This window comes from Marmota flaviventris, chromosome 13, assembly GCF_047511675.1.
Source record: "Marmota flaviventris isolate mMarFla1 chromosome 13, mMarFla1.hap1, whole genome shotgun sequence".
NCBI lineage: Eukaryota > Metazoa > Chordata > Mammalia > Rodentia > Sciuridae > Marmota > Marmota flaviventris.
Genome location: NC_092510.1, coordinates 19,129,292 through 19,151,144, shown reverse-complemented (window position 1 = coordinate 19,151,144; position 21,853 = coordinate 19,129,292). Strand labels below are relative to the sequence as shown.

General features: G+C 40.6%; 1 protein-coding gene across 2 annotated transcripts in view; it reads right to left on the bottom strand.

The window, feature by feature from the left end:
• The window catches only part of Golm1 (golgi membrane protein 1), a 68,927-nt gene extending 47,480 nt beyond the window's left edge, over positions 1 to 21,447 (bottom strand). The window contains exons 1-3 of one of the 2 annotated variants that reach the window (XM_027920577.3): positions 21,266 to 21,447; positions 7,630 to 7,779; positions 5,887 to 6,066 (exon numbers count right to left, since the gene is read on the bottom strand). In XM_027920577.3, coding sequence (XP_027776378.1) covers positions 5,887 to 6,066; positions 7,630 to 7,758 — 309 coding nt within the window. In that variant the 5' untranslated portion in view covers positions 7,759 to 7,779; positions 21,266 to 21,447. The remainder of the gene's footprint in view (positions 1 to 5,886; positions 6,067 to 7,629; positions 7,780 to 21,265) is intronic. The other variant, XM_071600501.1, reaches the window with a different exon arrangement.
• Between the last annotated feature and the right edge of the window lie 406 nt (positions 21,448 to 21,853).

Sequence of the window (21,853 nt, the reverse complement as noted above, 5' to 3'; positions counted from 1 at the left end):
CTGAGCAAGGAAGCAACCTGGAGTGGGGGCATTTCCAATATGGCACAGCCTCTATGACTATTCAAGGATTTCAATAAAGATGAAAGAAATAACTTAGGAAAACAAGTATTACCTCAAATTACTCTTTAACAGCTTTAACAAATCATATTTAAATGAATTATATCTCTTAATGATAATGGCCTTTGCTTTTTAAATCATTTCACTGAGGAATGGTTGAAAAAATTAATAATGTAATTTTATTTTTAAAATGTAAAAATGTAGTACTGTAAACACTTGATCTCAATCACCCATCTTTGGACAGGTAGCTGCATCACAGCAATCTAGGAGCTTAGGGGGAAAAAATTAGGTATGCATGAATGTGTGTGTGTGTGTGCACAATCTTTAAAATTATATATTCTTTGAGCTCTGGCACCTACACTATGATCTGAGGTATTTTTTGGTATGAGCTTGCAATTGGTGATTATAATGCACAGCTGGGCTAGGGTTGATTGTTTTAAAGCATTTTCCATAACAAATACATTCAAACTGCAAGATGGGGCATGAGCAGGTGCCAATTTGATAAGCTGAATCAATAATTCTGCACCAAAACACCAGCAAGTTGTCAGACACAGTGGTGCAGGTCTGTGGTGCAGTGACCTGAGAAGCTTAGGCTCCTTATGAGGACTGTAAATTTGAGGCAAACCTTGACAACTTAAGGAGACTCATTCTCAACATTTTTTTGAAAAGGGACGGGATATAGCTCAACGGTACAGCACCTGCCTAGTATGTTTGAAGCCCTGGGTTCAATTCCGATTGTGTGGAGACAGTGGTGGAAATACTAGCAAGCTGCAGACTTTTAGGGAAGCACAAATATTCAAACAGAGGGTGATCTCATCTTCCTCATCCCAATTCAACCACCACTGTAGGCTGCGTATTCTTTATATGAAATAAGTTTCTCAGACTGTGGAGAATATCTGCAAAGACTTCACATGTTCAGCATCCCTAATCTGAACCTTTACCTCTAAACCTTATAGAGGAAATGGGTAAAGTATCAAATGTTAGAAATACCAAGGTGCCACAAGAAATCAAATACGTGCTTGGCAGTGGGTCACAGTTCTTCTGCAGAAGGCTGTGTCCCGGGAGGGAATCCCACAAGCAAGCACACATGGGCAGACAATCCGCCTGCTTTTATCCCTAACAAAGTACTGCCCCTTGCTCTGATAAGAAGCGCTTGGGCTTACAATCTAAGTGATTAGCTAATTTCAAAATTGGGGTGTACAAATGGAAGGACTATAATTAAAATAGTCACAATTGGATCCAATGAAAGCCAAATACTATATTATGAAAATGGACCAACAAACTTTCTATTTCTCACACAAAGAAACCACTGAGACCCAGTTTCACCCTGTGCTGCTCCTTCAAGGAACACAGCACCATATAAATGAACCTAAATCAGGCTTCTTCTTTTTTTTAATTTTTTTTAAGTTGTAGTTGGACACAATACCTTTATTTCATGTATTTATTTTTATGTGGTGCTGAGGATCGAACCCAGGATCTTGAACGTACAAGGCAAGCGCTCTACCGCTGAGCCACAACCCCAGCCTGGCAAATCGGGCTTCTTAACAGAGTCCTGTCAATTCCCTAAACCTCTGCCAGCCAAGGCAGCTGAGTCATATTTGGCTGTTTAAATTAGTTAAAATTAAATTCGCTCCTCAATTCTACTAGCCACATTTTATGTATTCAATAGCTTCATGTAGCTACTGGCTACTGTACTGCAGAGCACAAAATGAGGATCATTTCCATAAACCCAGAAAATTCTATCACATAAATCTGACCCAATGCAATAATTTCATCATAAAAAGCATTCACCAGGTTTACCCTGATATGTTTGGTTTTCAAAGCTTTTGTCTGATCCTCACTTGAGAGATACAACGCCCACCCCAAGACAGTAACAGTAACTGCCCAAGGTGAGGAACACTGATGAGATGGGAAATCTTAAGGTCCTGAGGGGTTTGCCAACCAACCTCATTCACAGGTCCTGGCACTCCATCTCTTCCCATAGCTGGCAATCACTACAGGTTGAGCAACCTTAATCTGAAAATCCAAAGTCTGAAATGCTCCAAAATCTGAATCTTTTTACATATCCACTTGGTATCTCAATTGGAAAACTATACACCTGACCTCATGTGACAAGTCAAAACACATGTGCACTAAAAATAATACATAAAATTTTCTTTAAGCTAAGACTATCAGGAGCATATGAAGCACAAATAAATTTCACTTTTTGACTTGGGTCCCAGCCCCCAAATATCCATATATATATATATATATATGGATATACACACACACACACACACACACATATATATATATATATATATATATATATATATAAAACAATATCTTTATAGCTAAAAATTTAATTATAGTCCTTCTATATATATATATATATATATATATATATATATATATATATATATCCATCCCAGTATCTTTATAGCCAAAAACATCTGAAAATCCAAACCACTTCTGGTCCCAAGCATTTTGGATACTTAACTTGTGTTAGACCACTAGATGACCCTTGAAAATTCTAATAAAGAACTACATTAGGAGGTAGGACTTTAGGAGGAAATTACGTCCTGAGGGCTCCACCCTCGTGAATGGGATAGTGTCCTTATAAAACAAACCTCAGAGAGCTGCCTTGACTCCTCCATCCCTGCAAGGACACAAAAACAAGGTGCCATGGACAGGCCTTTAAGACACAAAATTAGTGACTGTCATGATCTTGGACGTCCCAGCCTCCAGAGCTGTGAAAAGTGAATGTCTGCTGTTTATAGCCACCCAGTCTGTGGCTTTTCATTATAGCAGCTTGACTGGGCTAAGATAAAATTCATAAAAAACATACCATTATCACTATTGCCACTGTGGTTTACTGCTAGCTCTTCTACTACTAGTACTCTTGTGTTGCTAACTAACACTGCTGGTAGGATTAGCTATAATAACACTAGCTTTGAGTTTTTGAGTTTTTATTCCATGTCAAGCACCTTCCTAAACCCTTCAGAAGTATTATCTTTTTTTCCTTTGTTGGACTGGGGTTTGAACTCAGGGCCATCTTACCACTAAGCTACATCGAACTCTTTTTATTTTATTTTGCCATCCTCTTGCCTTAGCCTCCCCAAGTCTACACCACCAAGCCCAGTTTATAAGTCATATCTTACTGAATCCTCACAGATACCCTATATGGGAAATTCTGTCATTATTTCCACTTGACAGTTCAGAAAACAGATCCAAAGAAATTAAGCAACTTGCTTAAAATTATGTGACTAAGGAAATTCCACCTTGGTCTCCTGACCCAGAAGCTAGCTCCACCACACCAAAGTACAGCTAAAATCCTCCTGGGGCTAAGATGTGATGAGGAACCCATCCTTGCTTCCCACAATAAAAAGAACTTTATGTTACATGTCCTGAAAGTTTAAAACTCTCAATGAAAACAGACTCTCTTTTCAAACAGCTATTTGATGCTCCTTCAACTGAAAATTTTTACTCTGTTGACTGTGGCCTCTGGCTTTTCAATACTGATCTTAGGATTGTTTGTTGTTAACTAAAATTTCCCTTTCCAATGGATTCTCAGTTTTTATACACATGCCTTCCCTTTTTAAAAGTGAAGCTTAAAAAACCAAAGAGAAGCTGACCTATAATCCCAGCCAACTAAGGAGACTAGGACAGGAAGATCCCAAGTTCTAGGCCAGCCTGAGCAACTTAATTAGATGTTAGAGTCTGTAAACAAGTCAAAATAACACCTGGCATTTTGCCAGGGGAATGTTAGAGTTGGTAAACAAGTCTGGATGGTGCCTGGCAAAATGCCAGAGGGAGTGGTTTGAGAAGTAACAAAAGCGAGTCATTAAGTGTAGAGATTCCTGATTGGTTGACTGATGTATCTAGTTTATGTTAATTAGATAAGCTGTGTGGAATGTATAAATACTGCTCCTGTCCTACAATAAACGGCTTCCACTAGTCAAAATAACACCTGGCATTTTGCCAGGGGAATGTTAGAGTTGGTAAACAAGTCTGGATGGTGCCTGGTAAAATGCCAGAGGGAGTGGTTTGAGAAGTAACAAAAGTGAGCTATTAAGTGTGGAGATTCCTGATTGGTTGACTGATGTATCTAGTTTATGTTAATTAGATAAGCTGTGTGGAATGTATAAATACTGCTCCTGTCCTACAATAAACGGCTTCCACTAGTCAAAATAACACCTGGCATTTTGCCAGGCACCATCCAGACTTGTTTACCAACTCTAACATTCCCCTGGCAAAATGCCAGGTGTTATTTTGACTTGTTTACAGACTCTAACAGTTAGATTCTCAGCAATTTTGGCGAGACCCTGTGTCAAAATGAAAAATAAACAATAAAAAAAAAAAAAAAAAAAAAAAGAAGCAAGGGAAAGTCACCTGGTTTTCCACCTGGCTGATATTCCCCCTTCATTTCATCCCGTGAGGAGGCTTTTACTCTTATAGCTATATGAACCTGTGTCTCACAAACTGCAATGCCTAAGACCCCCAAATAAAATCTTTTTACAGTTTTTGAGTTTGACATAATAAACTCTTATTTCCTCCAAGAAACCCATCTTTAGGGAAACTGTCTACATATACACTGAGAAAAATCCAGGTCCCATTATATTCAAAGAGGTTTTCAGGAACACAAATAGTATCTTCCAGCAAAGAAAAATAATGAAGCACTTTATTATAACATGGAAACTAGAACAATTCCCTTGGAAGATGTATGAGTTTGTGAACAGTGAAAGTATGTTACAAGTGAAGGAAAGTACTTCTTGCATTTTAAATCAGTTAGGAAAGAAAAGTCTGAAGCCCTCCTTAGAAATGATTCATTTTCTAGTGAAGTGTTGGGCACTAGTTTATACTAAAACCAAGTCCACATCTGAGATAATGGATCTTGAGGTACAACCTCCTTCTAATAAATCAACCATTCCCCAGGGAGAGACATATGCATTAGTAAGAGCCAAAGCCTTCTGGATAACAAATAATCATGACTTTGATGTACTTTAGAAGACAGTAGTAACTAATACCATTATACCAGTTAATAACAAGAAAGTTCAATTTTGCAATCCTCAGAAAAAGTGATATTTTAATTAGCTAGAAGCCCCTTTTTAATCTGTGCAAAATCTAGTTGTTGTTGTTGTTGTTTTAAACTTAAAAGCCAACACTCTGAGTTCCCTACTATTTTTTTTTTAAAAAGTACTGAGGATTGAACCCAGGGGGGCTTAACCACTGTGCCTCATTCCCAGTCCTTTTTTATTTTAAAATATGTTTTAGTTGTCAGTGGACCTTTATTTTATTTATTTATATGTGGTGCTGAGAATCGAACCCAGTGCCTCACACATGCTAGGCAAGCACTCTACCACCGAGCCACAACCCCAATCCCAGCCTTTTTTTTTTTTTGAGACAGGGTCTCACTAAGCTTCTTAGGGCCTCATAAGTTTCTGAGGCTGGCTTTGAACTTGCAATCCTCCTGCTTCAGCCTGCCTTCCAATCTTCCTTCCAAGCCACTGCCACACCTGGCCCCGACTTTTTTTGTTAGTATTTAGAGATCTAAATATATCAGTGAAATATTTGAAGACTCAAACACTATTCCTCTGTGAGATATAAGCCCTGGGCACAGAGTAGAAAATAAGAAAAAAGACAGTAAGAGGAAGAACCCAATGCCACCTTGATTCTTTTGCATTTCTTGCATCACCACTGCAAAGATGAGCTCAGTGGGGAATGGAGGGCCAAGGGGAGGAGATGCCCAACCTGACCAACAGGTTCACTCTACATAATGACATAAATCTTAACCCAAGGTAGAAACTGTCATTCGAAATAGAAATATGAGGGCAATGAGGCAGGCCATACCTTCTCATCTTGGTATAACTTGTTGACGCTCTCCAGCTGAAAGTTGTGGCTAGACTGGATCTTGTCGAGCTGCTCTCGTTGCTTCTCCAGCTCTCCCTGGAACTCATTCTTTTTCAACTCCACAGCACCTCTCTCTGCAGCTGCCCTGCGGACCCTGCCTTCCAGCTCCAGGATTCGTGACTACAAGGAAACCAAAGGGTGAGGTCGTACCATCTGGGAGACTGTCTCAGCTTTCTCAAAGACCTCACTGGAGCCAACCCTGAACCCCACCTTACATACAGAATATGTGCCTAAGGCTATGTGCTTTAAGAGGACTTTCTGGAGAAATGCTGCTCTAAGTAGAGGAATGCACTTCTTTGAGCCTCCACATTACTAGTGAAAAATGGAAACCCATCACTACACCCCTTACAGGGGCTTATGAGATATAAATGTAGTAAAAACCCAGAGTGTTCTGTGCATTACCTGGCACAAGGTGGGGCATGAATATTGAGAGTTACGTGCTCTCTGTTAGCTGCATATAAGAAAATGTCTGAAAACAGATTCAATTCTCCAACCTCAGAAACCAAGGTCTCATCTGCCCAGAGAACAGGGGCTGCCATGGAAGCTCAATTACAAGGACTGTAATCCTGGGCAGATAAAGAGGACAATCCTAGCTTGACAGGACAAAACAGAGAATGCTCAGCTGGGATGGAGTTCCATGGCCAAGAACCCAGTGGTCAGAATCCCTGTTCTACTTGTAATCTCTGTGTGTTCTACTCTGCCCACCTGTGAAATGTGGAAAGCAAAATCCCAACTTTGTAGGACTTGAACACAAAAAAAGGCAATTTGTGTAAAAATAAAAATTATTCTGACACATATTAAAACGAACAGGAAAACTTTACTCATGACTATTCCAACAGAGATTGTGACTTATAATAGTGTAAAGAAAAACTGTGTTCAACTCTCAATAAAGCAAAAGTGGTTGGAGAGTATAGCCAATGAACAGAGTGAAGGGGTCAGAGGATGCATGATTACTAAGAAGCAGCATACAGGTTAGGGGGATTCTTACTAAACTGGTTTAATAAGATTCTTGCTAAAGGCAGGTCAAAGACTTGGACATCAAGGATGGGGGATGAGAAATTTGATCAGCTATCAGGGTGATGAGATGACCTAGCAGATTCTTTGCTAAAACAGGGCTGGGCAGATCAAAGACGAGGGTGAGGATGGGGTCAGGATCAAGGCCCAGTGAAGAAGAGGGCTCAGAGGAGCCTCACTAAAGTATAGTTAAGGACAGAGTCTCTGTCCTTGCTCTGCATTGTCTTAACCCATGAATGGCCATAAGACACAGGAAATCTAAAGTTATTATTGGCACCTTTAAAAACACATTTCTTATACTCATCATCCAAATATATTGCAAATATCACTCTTTGATGTCCACATGGACACCAGGACTGGAAATGGGCTGTGGCCAGTGAGCCTCAGCAGGCTGCCTTTCCAGAACCACCAAAATGCTCAATTGAAAAGCAGAGGGAGGCTTTGGCAGTGATCCTAATCCATCACAGGGTGTCCTCTCCTTCCAAAGCTGCAATGGAGTAGAGTCGGCTCCAGGGCTGGGCTGGAGCAGATGTAGAGCCCAAACCCCCTATCATGGAGTGTACACTGAGCACCATGGGTGACAATTAACAGCAAACCCCTGGGACCATCACCCAACAATGTTAAATATTCAATTGTATCCATACCCACAAAAATAAACAGACATAATACCTGGAGGTCCACACTGCGGGAGCTCGCAATCCAGTAGTTAAAGCCCAAGACAATGATGCAGGCCACCAGGGCAGCCAGAATAAGGGGCGGCGACTTCATGCTGCGGCGCCCGTTTCCTAATCCCATCATCTCAAAACCGGGGTTAAGAAGCTGCAAAAAACAAAAACAAAGAAAACACCCAAGAGTAAAAACAGGTAAACAAACCTCTGTTCTAGTATTACAATCCCCAAAGTGGGTAACACTGATCCTTGCCACCCTCAGGGAAACCATCTTGTCAGGAAGCACAGACTGGCATGTGCTCCTTGACATGTGAAACTGTCTTCACAATCATTTCTATAAATGGCATATATGAAGTACACCCATCTCACCTTGGAAAGAATACATACCTCAGGATTCACCACAGAGAATTTTATTTGATGCCTAATAAGAGAAGTATTTTTTTAACCCTTTGATAGAGATACTAATAACATCCTATTAAGGTGTTTCTGGAGCAAAGCAGGAAACCTATGCTGGACAGAACTGTGAGCTGCCCCATGTAAGTGATGCTCAGTGTCACTTTTCACACAGGACCTGCAGAAGTGTCTCCTTCATGACATAGGACAGAAATGGGAGGTGTGCAATCTGGCTGTAATCTGGGTTGTAGAGACCAATCTATTTCAGGATTTAAGGTGGAAATAAGGTATTCACTCCATGCCAAACACCACCTTGCCCTGTGAACAATCCTTTCTCTGATGTTAGAGGTATCATTTATATAAATGCAGTGTGATGTGCCACATAGCAGTATTAGCAAAAATAGGGTGCACAAAAACACAACAGAGGAGCTTTAGCAATTTTGTTCATGGACTTCAACCCCAAACCAGATCTGGCTGGATGTGAGCAGAGGTCAGCAAGAACAAGGAAAGTTGTTATTCGCCAATTTTACTGAGCCAGATAAAACAGAACTTTATCATAGTGAAGGTAGCCACACTGCAATAAACGATCTCAGAGAACAGAGGCCCTTCTATGCCAAAGAAAGGAGAAGCAGGAAGGAGGAGAAAGAGAAAAAGAAAGATGGATAGGAGGAAGGGGGGAAGAAAAAAAAAGGGAAGGGTAAGGAGGAGAAGGGGCAGAAGGGACAGAAGAAGGAGGAAAGAAGCAGCAAAAAAGAAAGGAGAAAGAAAACAGGAGGAAAAAAGAAGAAAAGAAACAGGGAGAAGGGGCAGGAAGAGGAAGGAGGAGGTAGATGTGGTAAGGAAGATGGGGCAGAGGAGGATGGAAAGGGAGAAGAGGAAGAAGGAGGGGGAAAGAGGCCAACAGGGACTAAGCTACAAGACAAAGCTCTTGTCAGTAAGCTGACAGTCCTAAAGTACCATCAAAAGGCATCTTCTTAAATGAAAAAATGGCATTTGCCGGTACATGGATGGAACTGGAGAATATAAGTAAAATAAGCCAGACTCAGAAAGTCAAGATCAAATGTTTTCTCTCATATGTAGAAACTAGAGCAAAATAGGGGAAGAAGGTGTGGGGAGAGTGGAGGATCAGCTATCATAAATATACAGGAAAAAAAACCAGTGGAGTAGGAGGATAAGAGGGAAGGAGGAAAGATGGGACAGGGAAGAACAATTGAATGACTCTAACAGAATCATGCTACATGCACATACAAATGTGCCAAAGAGAATTTCACCTTTATATAGAAAGTCCCAATCAAAGATAAATAGATAAATGAGTGAGAGGAAGATCAGTAAAGGAAAGAGAATAGGGGAGGAAAAGGGGCAAATGGGGACTGAAATCAAATTCCTCATATATATGATTTTGTCAAAATGAACCCACTACTATGCCTAATTATAAAGCTCTAATAAAAATAAAATTTAAAAAAGGTTATGAGACAATGGGCCTCTGCCACACACTTGCCCATTCTATTTGTATGACCCAAAGGCCATCACTGTCAAGTCTTGGGTTTCTTTTGATGTACTGCTCCATATTTCTAAATAGTATGCTTTTGAGTAAATTTTAAGTTTCTGTACATAAACTGACTTTTGTTTTGGTCACTGTCTTCTCATCTTGGCAGACCAAGTATTTAATTCTCTCATATCATGTCCCCATCTTCCCAGCACAATGACAGAACAACTTTTAGCTAAATCAAGTCAATACTTCCATTATTACACAAAATAAATAGTTCATAGAAGAGCCAAGTAGTATACTATAAATACAAATCATTTCTTTTACAGCCTTTTTGTTTTTCCTTATTGAAAGCCTTGTTTATAAAAACTTACTTATTTCTTATGGCTCTATCATCACTTTTACCTATCAATATTATTTTCCATGTAGTCAAATATATCAGCTAAACCATCGAAAAAAAGAAAAAGGCAACTTCTTTCTTAATTAGCTTAGCTACTAGGGTGGGAGCCTGGTGGGAAGGATAAGCAATCTAGCTGAATCATTCATAATAAAGTGCCTCAGCATGACCATGAAAGACTGATGCCTGAGCCCAGTGCCCACTCAGGCCATTTTCATCCACTTCTGGTATTTTGGATTCTTAACTCAGTTATCAACTGACATCAGCAAACACTGTATATAGTAAAAGAGAGTAATGCTCAGAAATATCAAATTTCTAGAAGAGTACAGACCTGCTAAAAATGTCTTTGCCTATAATAGCTGATGTGAATCATACAAGAGTTCTTTACTTTTTTTCTCTTCATAATAGTTTAAAAAATATTAGTAATACAAATGGGAAAGGGGATTACTTTATATAGTACTGTTAAAAATTACATCTCCCACTTCCCACTTCAAAATATTTTCTAATGTCTTATCCTTCTAGACCAATGGTCCTCAAATCTCAAGGATATCAAAATCACCTGGGGTACCTTAAGATAGCAGTTCTGGGGCCTCACCCCTGCATTCCTAATGCAATGAGGTTAAGCTGAGGCCCAGGTATTATTATTTTATTTCTCCAGGGGCTTTAAATATGCAGCCACTGATCTAGATGTCACTCTAGAAGTAACTTGATGCACATAAAAGCATCAATATATTTTTAGTCCAAACAAGATCACACCATTTGCTCCATTCTTTTTAAAGAGTTAAATATAGCACGATTGTGTATCAGGACCATTAACCAATCTCCTACAGAGGTGCTGTCATGATTTCAACCAACACTGCCATGAATACCCTTAAACATCCATCTGTATTTACAAACTCTTATCTAGATGTATAATCCCTTATCCACAATTCCAAAATCCAAAAAAAAAAAAAAAAAACCAAAGAGATTAAAACAAAACAAAACAAAAAACTCTTCCAGCAACAATATCTGACCTGATCAAACCAAGGTCTGATGAAAACACACATTTGAAACTACTTATAATCTTTACCCTTCTCCCCTCCTGTGAGTAGTCACACATTTCATGGGACATACTTTTTTTCAAATATTTTCTGATCAGCAGTTGATTGAAACCTCTGATCCTCTGACACAGGACCTGAAGATGCAGCGGGCTTACTATATACAGTTTCATGTTTATACTTATTCATCCAGGGCTGGGTGTGTAGCTCAGTGGTACAGCACTTGTCTAACATGCAAGAGGCCCTGGGTTCAATCCCCAGTACTGCAAAAAAAAAAAAAAAAAAATATATATATATATATATATATATATATTTTTTTTTTTTTTTTGCGGGGTTATTAGAAATTGAACTCAGGAGCACTCAAACACTGAGCCATATCCCCAGCCCTATTTTGTATTTTATTTAGAGACAGGGTCTCACTGAGTTGCTTAGTGCCTCGCTTTTGCTGTGGTGGGCTTTGAACTCATGATCCTCTGGTCTCTGCCTCTCGAGCCACTGGGATTAAGGCATGTGCCACCGCATGCACCCAGCTGCAAAAAAAACCCGATCAATTAATTAATTAAATTGCCATTACAAAAAAATAAATAAATAAAATTGTTCATCCATTTGGAAATCCTTTCTGATGTAAGGAGTAAGGAAATACAGTGAGTACAGCTTCTCGCTCCCTCTAATGCCTAGCAACCCCCGCCAATGAATAACTGAATTTTAATCTAGTGCTTTGAACAGCTATCATTGTCATATACTAACTCCCCTAAGAATATATTTTCAGGTGGGACCCTTGCAAGACCTGGTGTTATTCCAGCAGATAAAAGTTGGCAGGTAGGTGTACCGTAAATCTGAAAGCAGAAAAAAGACTTGATTCTTACTTCAAGGGAAACATACAGGTGATTGTTTAATAGTCTCCTTCCTTCACCAGTCAATAAAATACTAAGCAACTCCCCTGAGTCAGGTGTGGTGTGAGCACCAGAAAGCTCAGGGTAATGTTAAGGGAACAAACTGAAAGCACATAGCCCTATGGACTCCAGCCCCACCTCTCAGGAGCCACAGGACCTTCCTGTGCTTCACTGACCCCCTCATGGGGTTATCAGGAGCACAAATGAGTTAATATATGAAAAGTGCCTAGAACCATAACTGGCACATAGTAATTGCTCCATAAATGCTGACTATTATTAGGGGTGGAAAGATGAGTAACAGACCACTTCTGGATTCAATCTTTCCTACTTCATGAGAAAAAGGTGGTGAATGTATTCTTTCTACAACCATTCTACCTTACAGTACACCACCATCTGCTCTCCTCCTGTTGGCTCTGCTGTGCACTGAAACATGGCTGATGGCCATCGCCCGGAGCTGAATCATGGATGCTGCCATGGTGGCAGACATCTCAGACTACAACTTACAAAAAGGAAGCCCCTCACTATGACCCAGTACTTGGCTGCCCAGGAAGCTGTACAGACAGCAAAGTCAGAAGTACCCTCAGCTCCCAGTGGGAGCAAATGCTGCCAGAGTAAGAAGACAGCCAGGAAGAAAGAAAAGCAAACACTGAGCCTTCAGACCTGCAAGGCCCTTCATCATTGGCCTCTAGGGGTATAGAAACCACTGCAGCTGAATGACAGGGACCGATCTGGAGAGAAGTGACAAGACTATAAAGACTGAGATTAATAACTCAGAGCCAGAGTTTAAGATGGCCAGATTCTTTAAACACTTTCCTATCCCCAACTTCAGAATTCATGTGAACTGGGAATGCAACAGAAGGCAGTAGGTGTACACCACATCAAACAAACACATTAATATACTCTTCTTAGTTTAGGCTTCAGAATGTGTTTTATCTACTGTTTGATTATGTGCATCTGACATACTAAAAAAATCATGAGCCTAAATCAAATCAGTTAACCTCTGTGAAACCCCTTATGGGCATGTTTCTGAGTTAAAAGTCTCTTGATAAATTAAAAAGAAAAAAAAAAAAGCCATGAAAAAAACTATAGAGCCTCACCTACTGGCTTGAATTTAAAAATTCAACCTTGTTTGCCCATAAAACAAAAAAGTTTTTATAAGAGAACAGAAAGGGGCTGGGCATGCAGTTTAGTGGTAGAGCATGTTCATGAGGCTCTGGGTTCCATTTTGAGCACGAAAGTCAGAGAGAATAAACAGAGGCCACTAATAACTTTTTAAAAGGAAAAGCAAATGAAATGGACAACTTGTCAAAAATGCATGAGCCCCCAGACCTCTTAAATACTTTTAACAACTTCCTTTTCATACGTTGTTTTTAATCATATAGCCAAATATCTATATGAACAATCAGATCAGAGGAGCTTGGCCAACCAACACCAATCCAGAAACAATCTAGTTTCTCCAAACAGTGTCAGGGCCACACCTCCATCTGTTCTCTCAAGAATGGCCCCACCCAAGCTGGACAATCAGAATTCCTCAGCAGGAAGTTCAGAAATCCCTGCAATGAGTACATGGGCCCCAGCAAGGACCTGGCCACCAGATTTTTCTGACAGTTTTAAACACTCTACCCCATCTCAAGAATATTTCTGAAACAAGGGTCTGCAAACTACTGCCCATTGGTCTACCCAGCATTTTTCTGTAAATCAAGTTTTACTGACACAGCGAGCCCCATCCTTTAAGTATCCTCCAGAGCCACTTTCCAGCTACAAGGCAGATTGGACAGTTAAAACAGCGTATGGGGTCATTATTTATTGTGTATAGGGTTATTATTTATTGTGAGGTTTAAACATTTATCTTCTGGCCATTTAGGAAATGTTTGTCAACTCCTCCTCTATATAATGAGGATTAAATGATCAAGTCCACAGTACTTGCTGAAGCTGCTTTACGAATTTACCAGGAAGAACATGGAATCCCCTCCTCCTACTTCCTCAATCCCAATTATAAACACCGTGTTTTCACCAACTCTGGAAGTTGACAGTTTCTAGAAATTAAAACTTTAAAAATGAGAATGATATTTAGTGTTAGGTGGTGGAAATGGCAAAAAGTGAGGTGGATGAGTAAAAATGAATAAAAGAACCAAAGTCCTTCTTGTTTTATCCAGCACGTGGGAGTTTTCTGAAGAAAGGTCTTCACACCTGGTCTCCAAGAGCACATCACAGCAGGTGCTTCCAAATCTTCCCTTTAGTTCAGGAGTCCCAAGCTACAGCCCAAGGGTCAAATCCTGCCAGCCACCCATGAGCTAAGAACAGTTGCTACTTTTTTTTTAATATTTATTTTTTAGTTGTAGTTGGACACCATACCTTTATTTTATTTATTTTTAATGTGTTGCTGAGGATTGAACCCAGGGCCTCACACTTGTTAGGCAAGTGCTCTACCACTGAGTCACATCCCCAACCCCAAGTTGCTACTTTTTTTTAATGATTGAAAAAAGTTCAAATAACAATGTCATGACAGGTGAGAATTACATAGTTAAAACCTGTGTTCATAAGTAAAGTTTTACAAAAACACAACATGCCTGTTTACTTATTCACTTGTCCCTTATTCCAAGACCCTCTGTGGATACAAAATCTAAAGATGATCAAGTCCCTTATATAAGCAAGGATAGTATTTGCACATATGTTATACATACCTTACTCTTCAAGTCATATCTGAACTACTTACAATAAACAATACAATGTAAATGGTATCAAAATAGTTCTTATAGTGTATTGTTAGGGGATGTCTCTGTCCCCTCCACCATGAGGTGAGTAGCTCTGCTCTACCTCATGATGATCATCCTTACATCTGCACCAACTTAACAGGGCCAACCAACCATGGACTGAAACCTCTGAAACAATGAGCCAAAATAAATCTTTCTTCCTTTAAATTGACTTCCTCAGGAATTTTGTAACACCGACAGAAAGCTAACACACAGCTTATCTGAATATTGTCTATGGCTACTGGGTTAAAACAGGAGTTGAGCACTTGTAACAGCATGTGGCCTGTAAAACCTAAAATGTTATCTGATCCTTTACAGAAAAGGGTTGCGCTCTCCTCCAATACAGTTCAATGGTTCTCAAAGTGTGGTTCCAGAGTCAGCAGCATCAGCATTACTTTGGAATTTGTTATAAATGCAAATTTTCATGAATTTATTGGGATGACACCAACTACTATGTATAACCATAAAGCTCTGAAAAAAAGAAGAAGAAGAAGAGGAGGAGGAAGAAGAAATCAAGAAGGAAGGAAGGTAGAAAAAAAGAGAGGGAGGGAAAAGAAAAGAAATTTTCTGGCCCCACTCCATCTACCAAATCAAAGGGAGGAGGTAGGGTAGTGGTGACAACAGATGAAGACAATGCTGATGAAAGATTAAGGCCCACTCCCTGTTCTCTTGTTCACTCCTGACAAATCTTTCCAGCCACACTTGTCTACTGCTCTTGACTATGTTTAAACAGAAAGGTATGATAGAGAAGGTATAGTGTTTATCTTTGGAGAAATACCTGCATTTCCCTACCATTTAGGGGTTGAGTTTTTGTTTGTTTTCCCAGCTCTTCTTTGGCCTTTTGGGTTTCTTCCATTACTGCCTCCTACCTTCCATCCATAGAGAGGCAGCAACAACTTTTTCCCTAAATCTTATCTATACTGTCTGCTCTATAGAAACAAGGTTTCTTTTTATTTCTCTGAGAAGAGTAACCTAAATTGGACTCCATTTAAAGCAACTTCCTAGTCTAAGGTTCTTCTCCCTTTGAGCATTTGAATCAAAGCTGCTGTGAGGTATGTACGAAGCTATCTATTCAAAACTATCAGAATGAAAAGACAGCTGGGTCCTCAGCAGCACAGCTTCTATGAGGACTCTCCCAACTGATACAGAAAAAATGGGGAGAAGACAAGGAATACTCTGTCTACTGCCCCAAAATCAATTACAGAGAGCAAGAAATAATGGGCTAGAAACCTCCAATTCTGACAACACTAATTAGAGAATCGTAGTTTTAAATATTTTGTCTAAATCAACTGATCATTAAGTGTATTAAAATTCTGTCCATTCTAAGAATTCAGCAAGGCAAAATACGAACTGGTAAGAGCAAATGAGCCATCAAAATCCTAGCCCCCCAAACTGAATCCCCAAATGACTGCAGTCCTGGCCAACATCATATGGAGAACCACCTGGTTGAACCCATCAACCCACAGAAGGATGGCAATAAAAAAATGATGGTTTAAGCTTTCAAAGTTTGTTATTGTGAATCCTAGTGCTGTGGCACACACCTGTAACCCCACTACTCTTACAGGCTGAGGCAGGAGGACGGCAAGTTCAAGGCTCGCCCTCAGCAATTTAGTGAGACACTCATCTCAAAATAAAAAATAGAGAGAGCTGGGGATGTAGTAGCTCAGTGGTGGAGAACCCCTGAGTTCAATCCCCAGTGCTCCCCCTTCCTCCCCAAAAAATGTTTGGAGGAAAAAAAGTTGCAAAATGATATGTAAAAAACCATGCCCCCCCGCCCCAGCTTTTTTTTTGCAGTCCTGGGGATGGAACCTGGGGCCTTGCACATGCTGAGCAAGCACTCTACTACTGAGCACTGCCCTGTTGATAAATTTTTAAAAACACATACTGTATGTGAATATATTTTTCATATATAGAATGTATATCTAAGGAAGGGTGCATATAAATTGTACAAAGAGAGAGTGGGAAAGAGAAAGAATGATGTTTTCCTATTCAATCTCTTTTTTTTCCCCCTCAATCAGCTTTCTTCTAAATATAAAAACCAAAAGGAACAATGAAAAAAAATTAAGATGTAAGGAAGATAGAAAATTGTAACATTAGCAAGCCTTGAAGCTGTATTTCTAGCATTCCCATAGTATTTTATAGCTTCTTCATTTATTATAACAAAAACAAAAACATTAGTACCATATGTATACCATAAGAAACAGAAAAAACTGATCTCATTCAAACCCACTTGAATTACGATTTTAAAGTGAAAAAAATCTGTACTCTCAAGGAACACAAAGACCCAGGACCCTGCCTTGAGCAGGAAACATTTCTAACTGGGTGACATGGGGCAATTACTCACTTCCAAACCTCTTGGCTTATCTGTAAGGATAAAATTAAATGTGAAAATTAAATGAAAACATCAAAGAAAGCATTTACCATCAAGTAAAGGCTCAACTACAAGGGCCTGCTGTGGTATTACTTGACCTTTCAGTCTCCATTAAAAAAAAAAAAAAAAAAAGTGGGAAGACCAATTATACCTGCCTTCATGAGGTTCTTCTGAGGATGCAATAAGAAAATTACAATTTGAGGCTGAAGTGAGAGACCACTGTATACTGGCAGGGCACACGCATCCCAGAGGGCAGAGAAGATGCTAGAGAGGAAAAATCCTAGAAATTATATAAGTGTTGGCGAGGATGTGAGGAAAAAGGTACACTCATACATTGCTGGTGGGACTTCAAATTGGTGCAGCCAATTTGGAAAGCAGTATGGAGATTCCTTGGAAAGCTGGGAATGGAACCACCATTTGACCCAGCTATTCCTCTTCTTGGACTATACTCAAAGGACCTAAAAACAGCATACTACAGGGACACAGCCACATCAATGTTTATAGCAGCACAATTCACAAGGCTAAACTGTGGAGCCAACCTAGATGTCCCTTAGTGAATGAATGGATAAAAAAAAAAAAATGCGGCATTTATACACAATGGAATATTACTCAGCACTAAAAAAGAACAAAATCGTGGCATTTGCAGGTAAATGGATGGCATTAGAGAAGATAATGCTAAGTGAAGTTAGCCAATCCACAAAAAACAAATGCTGAATGTTTTCTCTGATATTAGGGGGGTGACTCAAAGTGGGGTAGGGAAGGAGAGCATGGGAGGAAGATATTTCTAGACAGGGAAGAGGGGTGGGAGGAAAAGGGGATTAGCAAGGATGGTGGAATGTGATGGTTATCATTATACAAAATACATGTATGAAGATTTGAATTTGGTGTCAACATACCTATATACAAACTGAGATATGAAAAGTTGTGGTATATATGTGTATTAAGAATTGTAATGCAAAAGAAAAGAGTACATGTATAATGGCATAATTTGGCATAAACATATTTTATATACAGAGATATGAAAAATTATGCTGTGTAATAAGGATATTATTATATGTGTAATAAGGATTGTAATGCATTCCACTGTTGTCATGCATTTAAAAAATAAAAAAAGGAAACTACATTTCACTATACAAGTATGACATGCAATGCTGTATGTATCATGTACACAAATTATTTTATGCCATACTGCATCATATTAGTAGTAAATATTTATCACCATAAAACATCACTAGTAGTAATGTAAGCAGAAACTAACACTGCATCCTCACTGTGTCCCTCTGTCAGAGGATCACCTGTCAAAAACCACTGAGGTGGGGCCTGGGGTTATGGCTCAGTGGTAGAGCAGTGCCTGGCATGTGTGAGGCACTGGGTTAGAGTCTCAGCACCACATACAAATAAATGAATAAAAATAAAGGTCAATCAACATCTTAAAAAAAAATAAAAACAAAAAAACCACCGAGGTGCCTGAGGAGTAAGGCACGGGTGGACAGGGTCACCTACTTCCCTTCCTTCACCTTCAGCACAATGCAACTATTTTAGTTGGCACATGCACAATGGGATAGATGGGTGGATTATCAAAATTTTGGAAAGGACAGGATGCTTTTAAGGTTTCCATAAAAACACAAATTAAAGTTATACTTAAAGGCAACATGGCTGAAAATACACATGCTTAACACTGAGTCAGTTTTGCATGAACCACATCTCAAAGTAACAACCATGATGATGTAATCAGATCTGAAGAGAAACAGGCCCAAAACACTCAAGATTATGAGAAAACATATGGAATAAGGTTTTACCTCCACTGTCACTGGCAATGAATCCAGCCCTAAGTGTATATGGGCTTCAAGATACAATATAACCACAATTAGTATATATATCTAAATATATATAATTTATAAATAACAATCACTCATACAGGGAAATGCTTTAAAAAAAGGCTTTTTTACCAATGAGAATGATCAAAAAAAATTTTTTTGAAACCACAGCAATTTATAATATAAACCAGAGTAATCATATAATATTTATATATGTAAATTTTTGTCAGAAACTAATTAATCTTCAATATCTTAACAGGGGACATTCTATTAATATAATCCTTTAGGGTGTTAAAGGAAAATAAGATCAAGATGTAAAAATCTGAAATGACATGTATTTTTAATGTATGAAGCCAAAGAGACTTTGGGGATTTAGGAAATACTTCTTAAATTTCAAGTGAAGTCTCTCTTTTAACCTAGTTTCATCAGTAACTTGAAAAGTCTGAAAAAGAAAATGACAATAATCTTCAATTAACTTTTGTGGTGAGACAGAGTGCAAGTGAAATATCACTCACTTTTCTAAGGTAAGAGCATAAGCATATTAAGACCATTCCCACTTTTCTGCAGATGGTTAGACAAATTTTCTAGTTTTTTTCCTTCTTCTTTGTAACAAAAAAGAAGTGTTTTTAAGAAAAAATAAAAATGAAATAGAATTAAAGTCAAAGGGACAGAATTCTCAACCACCTTCTGTCCCTGGCCACCCCAGGACTCTTGAGAATCAGAACTGGTCTTCTAGAACCAGGCTGTCTTAAAGCTACCTTTTAGTAACAGTGCTCAACAGGACCTGCTAAAATGCTTCTCCATCCTCCCACCTCATCCACACAGAGGCATCTCTCCCAGGTTCTTTCCCAAGACAAAACAGCTATCCCCTCATGCTGGGGAAGGTGGCCTTATAAACAAAGGGCTACTGCAGGTTGCCTGTCAGGGTCCTATGTCCTCACTGCTGTTTCTGTTCCATCCCTCAAAAAAAAAAAAAAAAAAAAGGAAAGAAAAAGAAAATGAAGAACATTTCCATTTCCATTTCTAAATGTAGCCAGCAATGAGAAAGCTTTAGCTCCTAATGGCCAGGTCATTGGCAACTTGACCACCCTACCTTCACAGTACTCCTTTCCTCTCATTTCTTTCATTTTTGTGCAAAGCCAATTTTGAAAAATGTGATAACCTCTCCTCAGGATGAAATATGTCTTAAAAGCAAACGTTTTAAACTTCCTAACAATTCAATTTATTTTTGTCCATCAACACCTTAAAAAGGGTCTGGCCTAAGAACAGTCTGTCTTAGCAAGTTAATGGTTTCTGCTTGCAAAGAAATTAAAAATCATTCTTCCTCAATAGCATGAGCTTAGTTTACTTGTTTCGTAACACAAGCAGAAAGAGCTAGAATGCTTTCAGAGACCCACAAGGACTAACGATAAGATACTGTATTCCTCCCCAGGTCTCATGCCCCCCAAATTCAGAAATACCAAAACTGTCTAAATTTGAGCTAATCTGGTGGCCAGCAATCAGAGACATTCTAACACTCCTAAATATTTTATCAGGCTGTTATACATCTTATTTATCCAACCCAAGATCTTCAATTTTTGCATAATTATAAGGCCTAGAGACCCCAAATCAGACAAAGGAAACCTCATGCCATGGAAGTCATACAAGTTTGGTTTTGCAGGCATGGAGATGAGACATCTGAAAATGGCTAGGTCATCATGGCCCTCCAAACATAATGATTCTTAAATTCTACTGAAAAGAATATTTATCAAAATTGGTAATTTTTTTCCCAATTTTCCTTTGCTTTTTAAAAAAATCACTAAAAATATTAAATAGGGTGTGAAATAGTGTTTAAAACCTCTGGCGACTATTTTACAGCCGACAAAGTTGTGCGGCTCCTGCATCCTGGCAAACGTAGGAAGCACGGGTTAGAACCCGGAGCATCAGCGGAGAACCCGCTCCAGCTGGGCTCCAGCCGCGTGAAGGGAGGACCCGGAGCCAAACTCCGGGTCACCTGCCAGGTCTCGACCGCCGCAACGTGGGCACCCGCGGCCGCCCAAGAGCGCCTAGGGTGGAGGGAGGAAGAGAGGCCAGCCCTTTGGCCCTCGTGCAAATCTTGCAGCAGAACTAGAACGAGTGTGACTTAGGGGTCGCCGCACGCTTTTGATTTTGGATGCCGACACCCGTGACAAAGCTCAGAACAAAAAGAAAGGCCCCGCGTGGCCCGAAATTGGCCTTCATGGGGGGAGCTCGCACAGCCCTCACCGAAGGGCCAGGGGGCCGCGCGCCCGACCTTGGGGATCCAACCAAAGGGTCCGGGTGGCCTCGGGCTGCTACCGCGCGCGAAGATGCGGCGCCAGCCACGAGGGCAGCGGGTAAAAGGCTGCAGCGTCCGCGCGAGCCTGGGGGAGGGGGGGGTCTCCAGGGACCCGCGCGAGGTCTCGGAGGTGCCGGGCTGAGGAGGAAAGGAGAGGGATCACAGGAAGCCAGGGACGCGCGCCACCCACTCACCTCCTTCCTAGGCTCCGGTGACCGCTTGGCGCTCTGCAGCCCAGCTCCAAGGCCGCCCGGGCCGGTTTTCGCCACCGTTGCCTACCTCGAGCTCGGACCCGCTCCGCGCAGTGAGCCCCGCGCCTCCGCGTCCAGCGCCGCCGCGTCTGTGGCCTCCGCAGCGCGAGTCCCCGCCCCCGGGCAGCGCCGGCGGCGCGGATGGCGGAGGCGGCGCCGGGAGCTAGAGGTGGCGAGGCCCGGCCGCGCGCGAATGTCTGGCCTCACGGTGCGCGCACCCCAGGCGGTGCCCGCACCTCCGCGGGAGCCAGAAAACCTGTGGCACACCCCCTCCCCCCACTGCAGGCCTCTGAGGAACGTGTGGAGCCGGGAAGCGGCGGAAGAGAAAAAGTCCCTGGGCTATACCCACCTCCCCGGGAATGTTCTCGAATGTAAGACCAACCACGCCCAGCGCCACACACCTGCCACACTCTCGTCGTCATCTTTTCTGGTCTGGGTCAAAACTGCCCAGTGTAAGGGGGGCGGGGGTATCAGGGAGAGACAGGTTTCAGGAGGTCTATACTCACCAAAAATTGTCTTGTTTCCCCCACC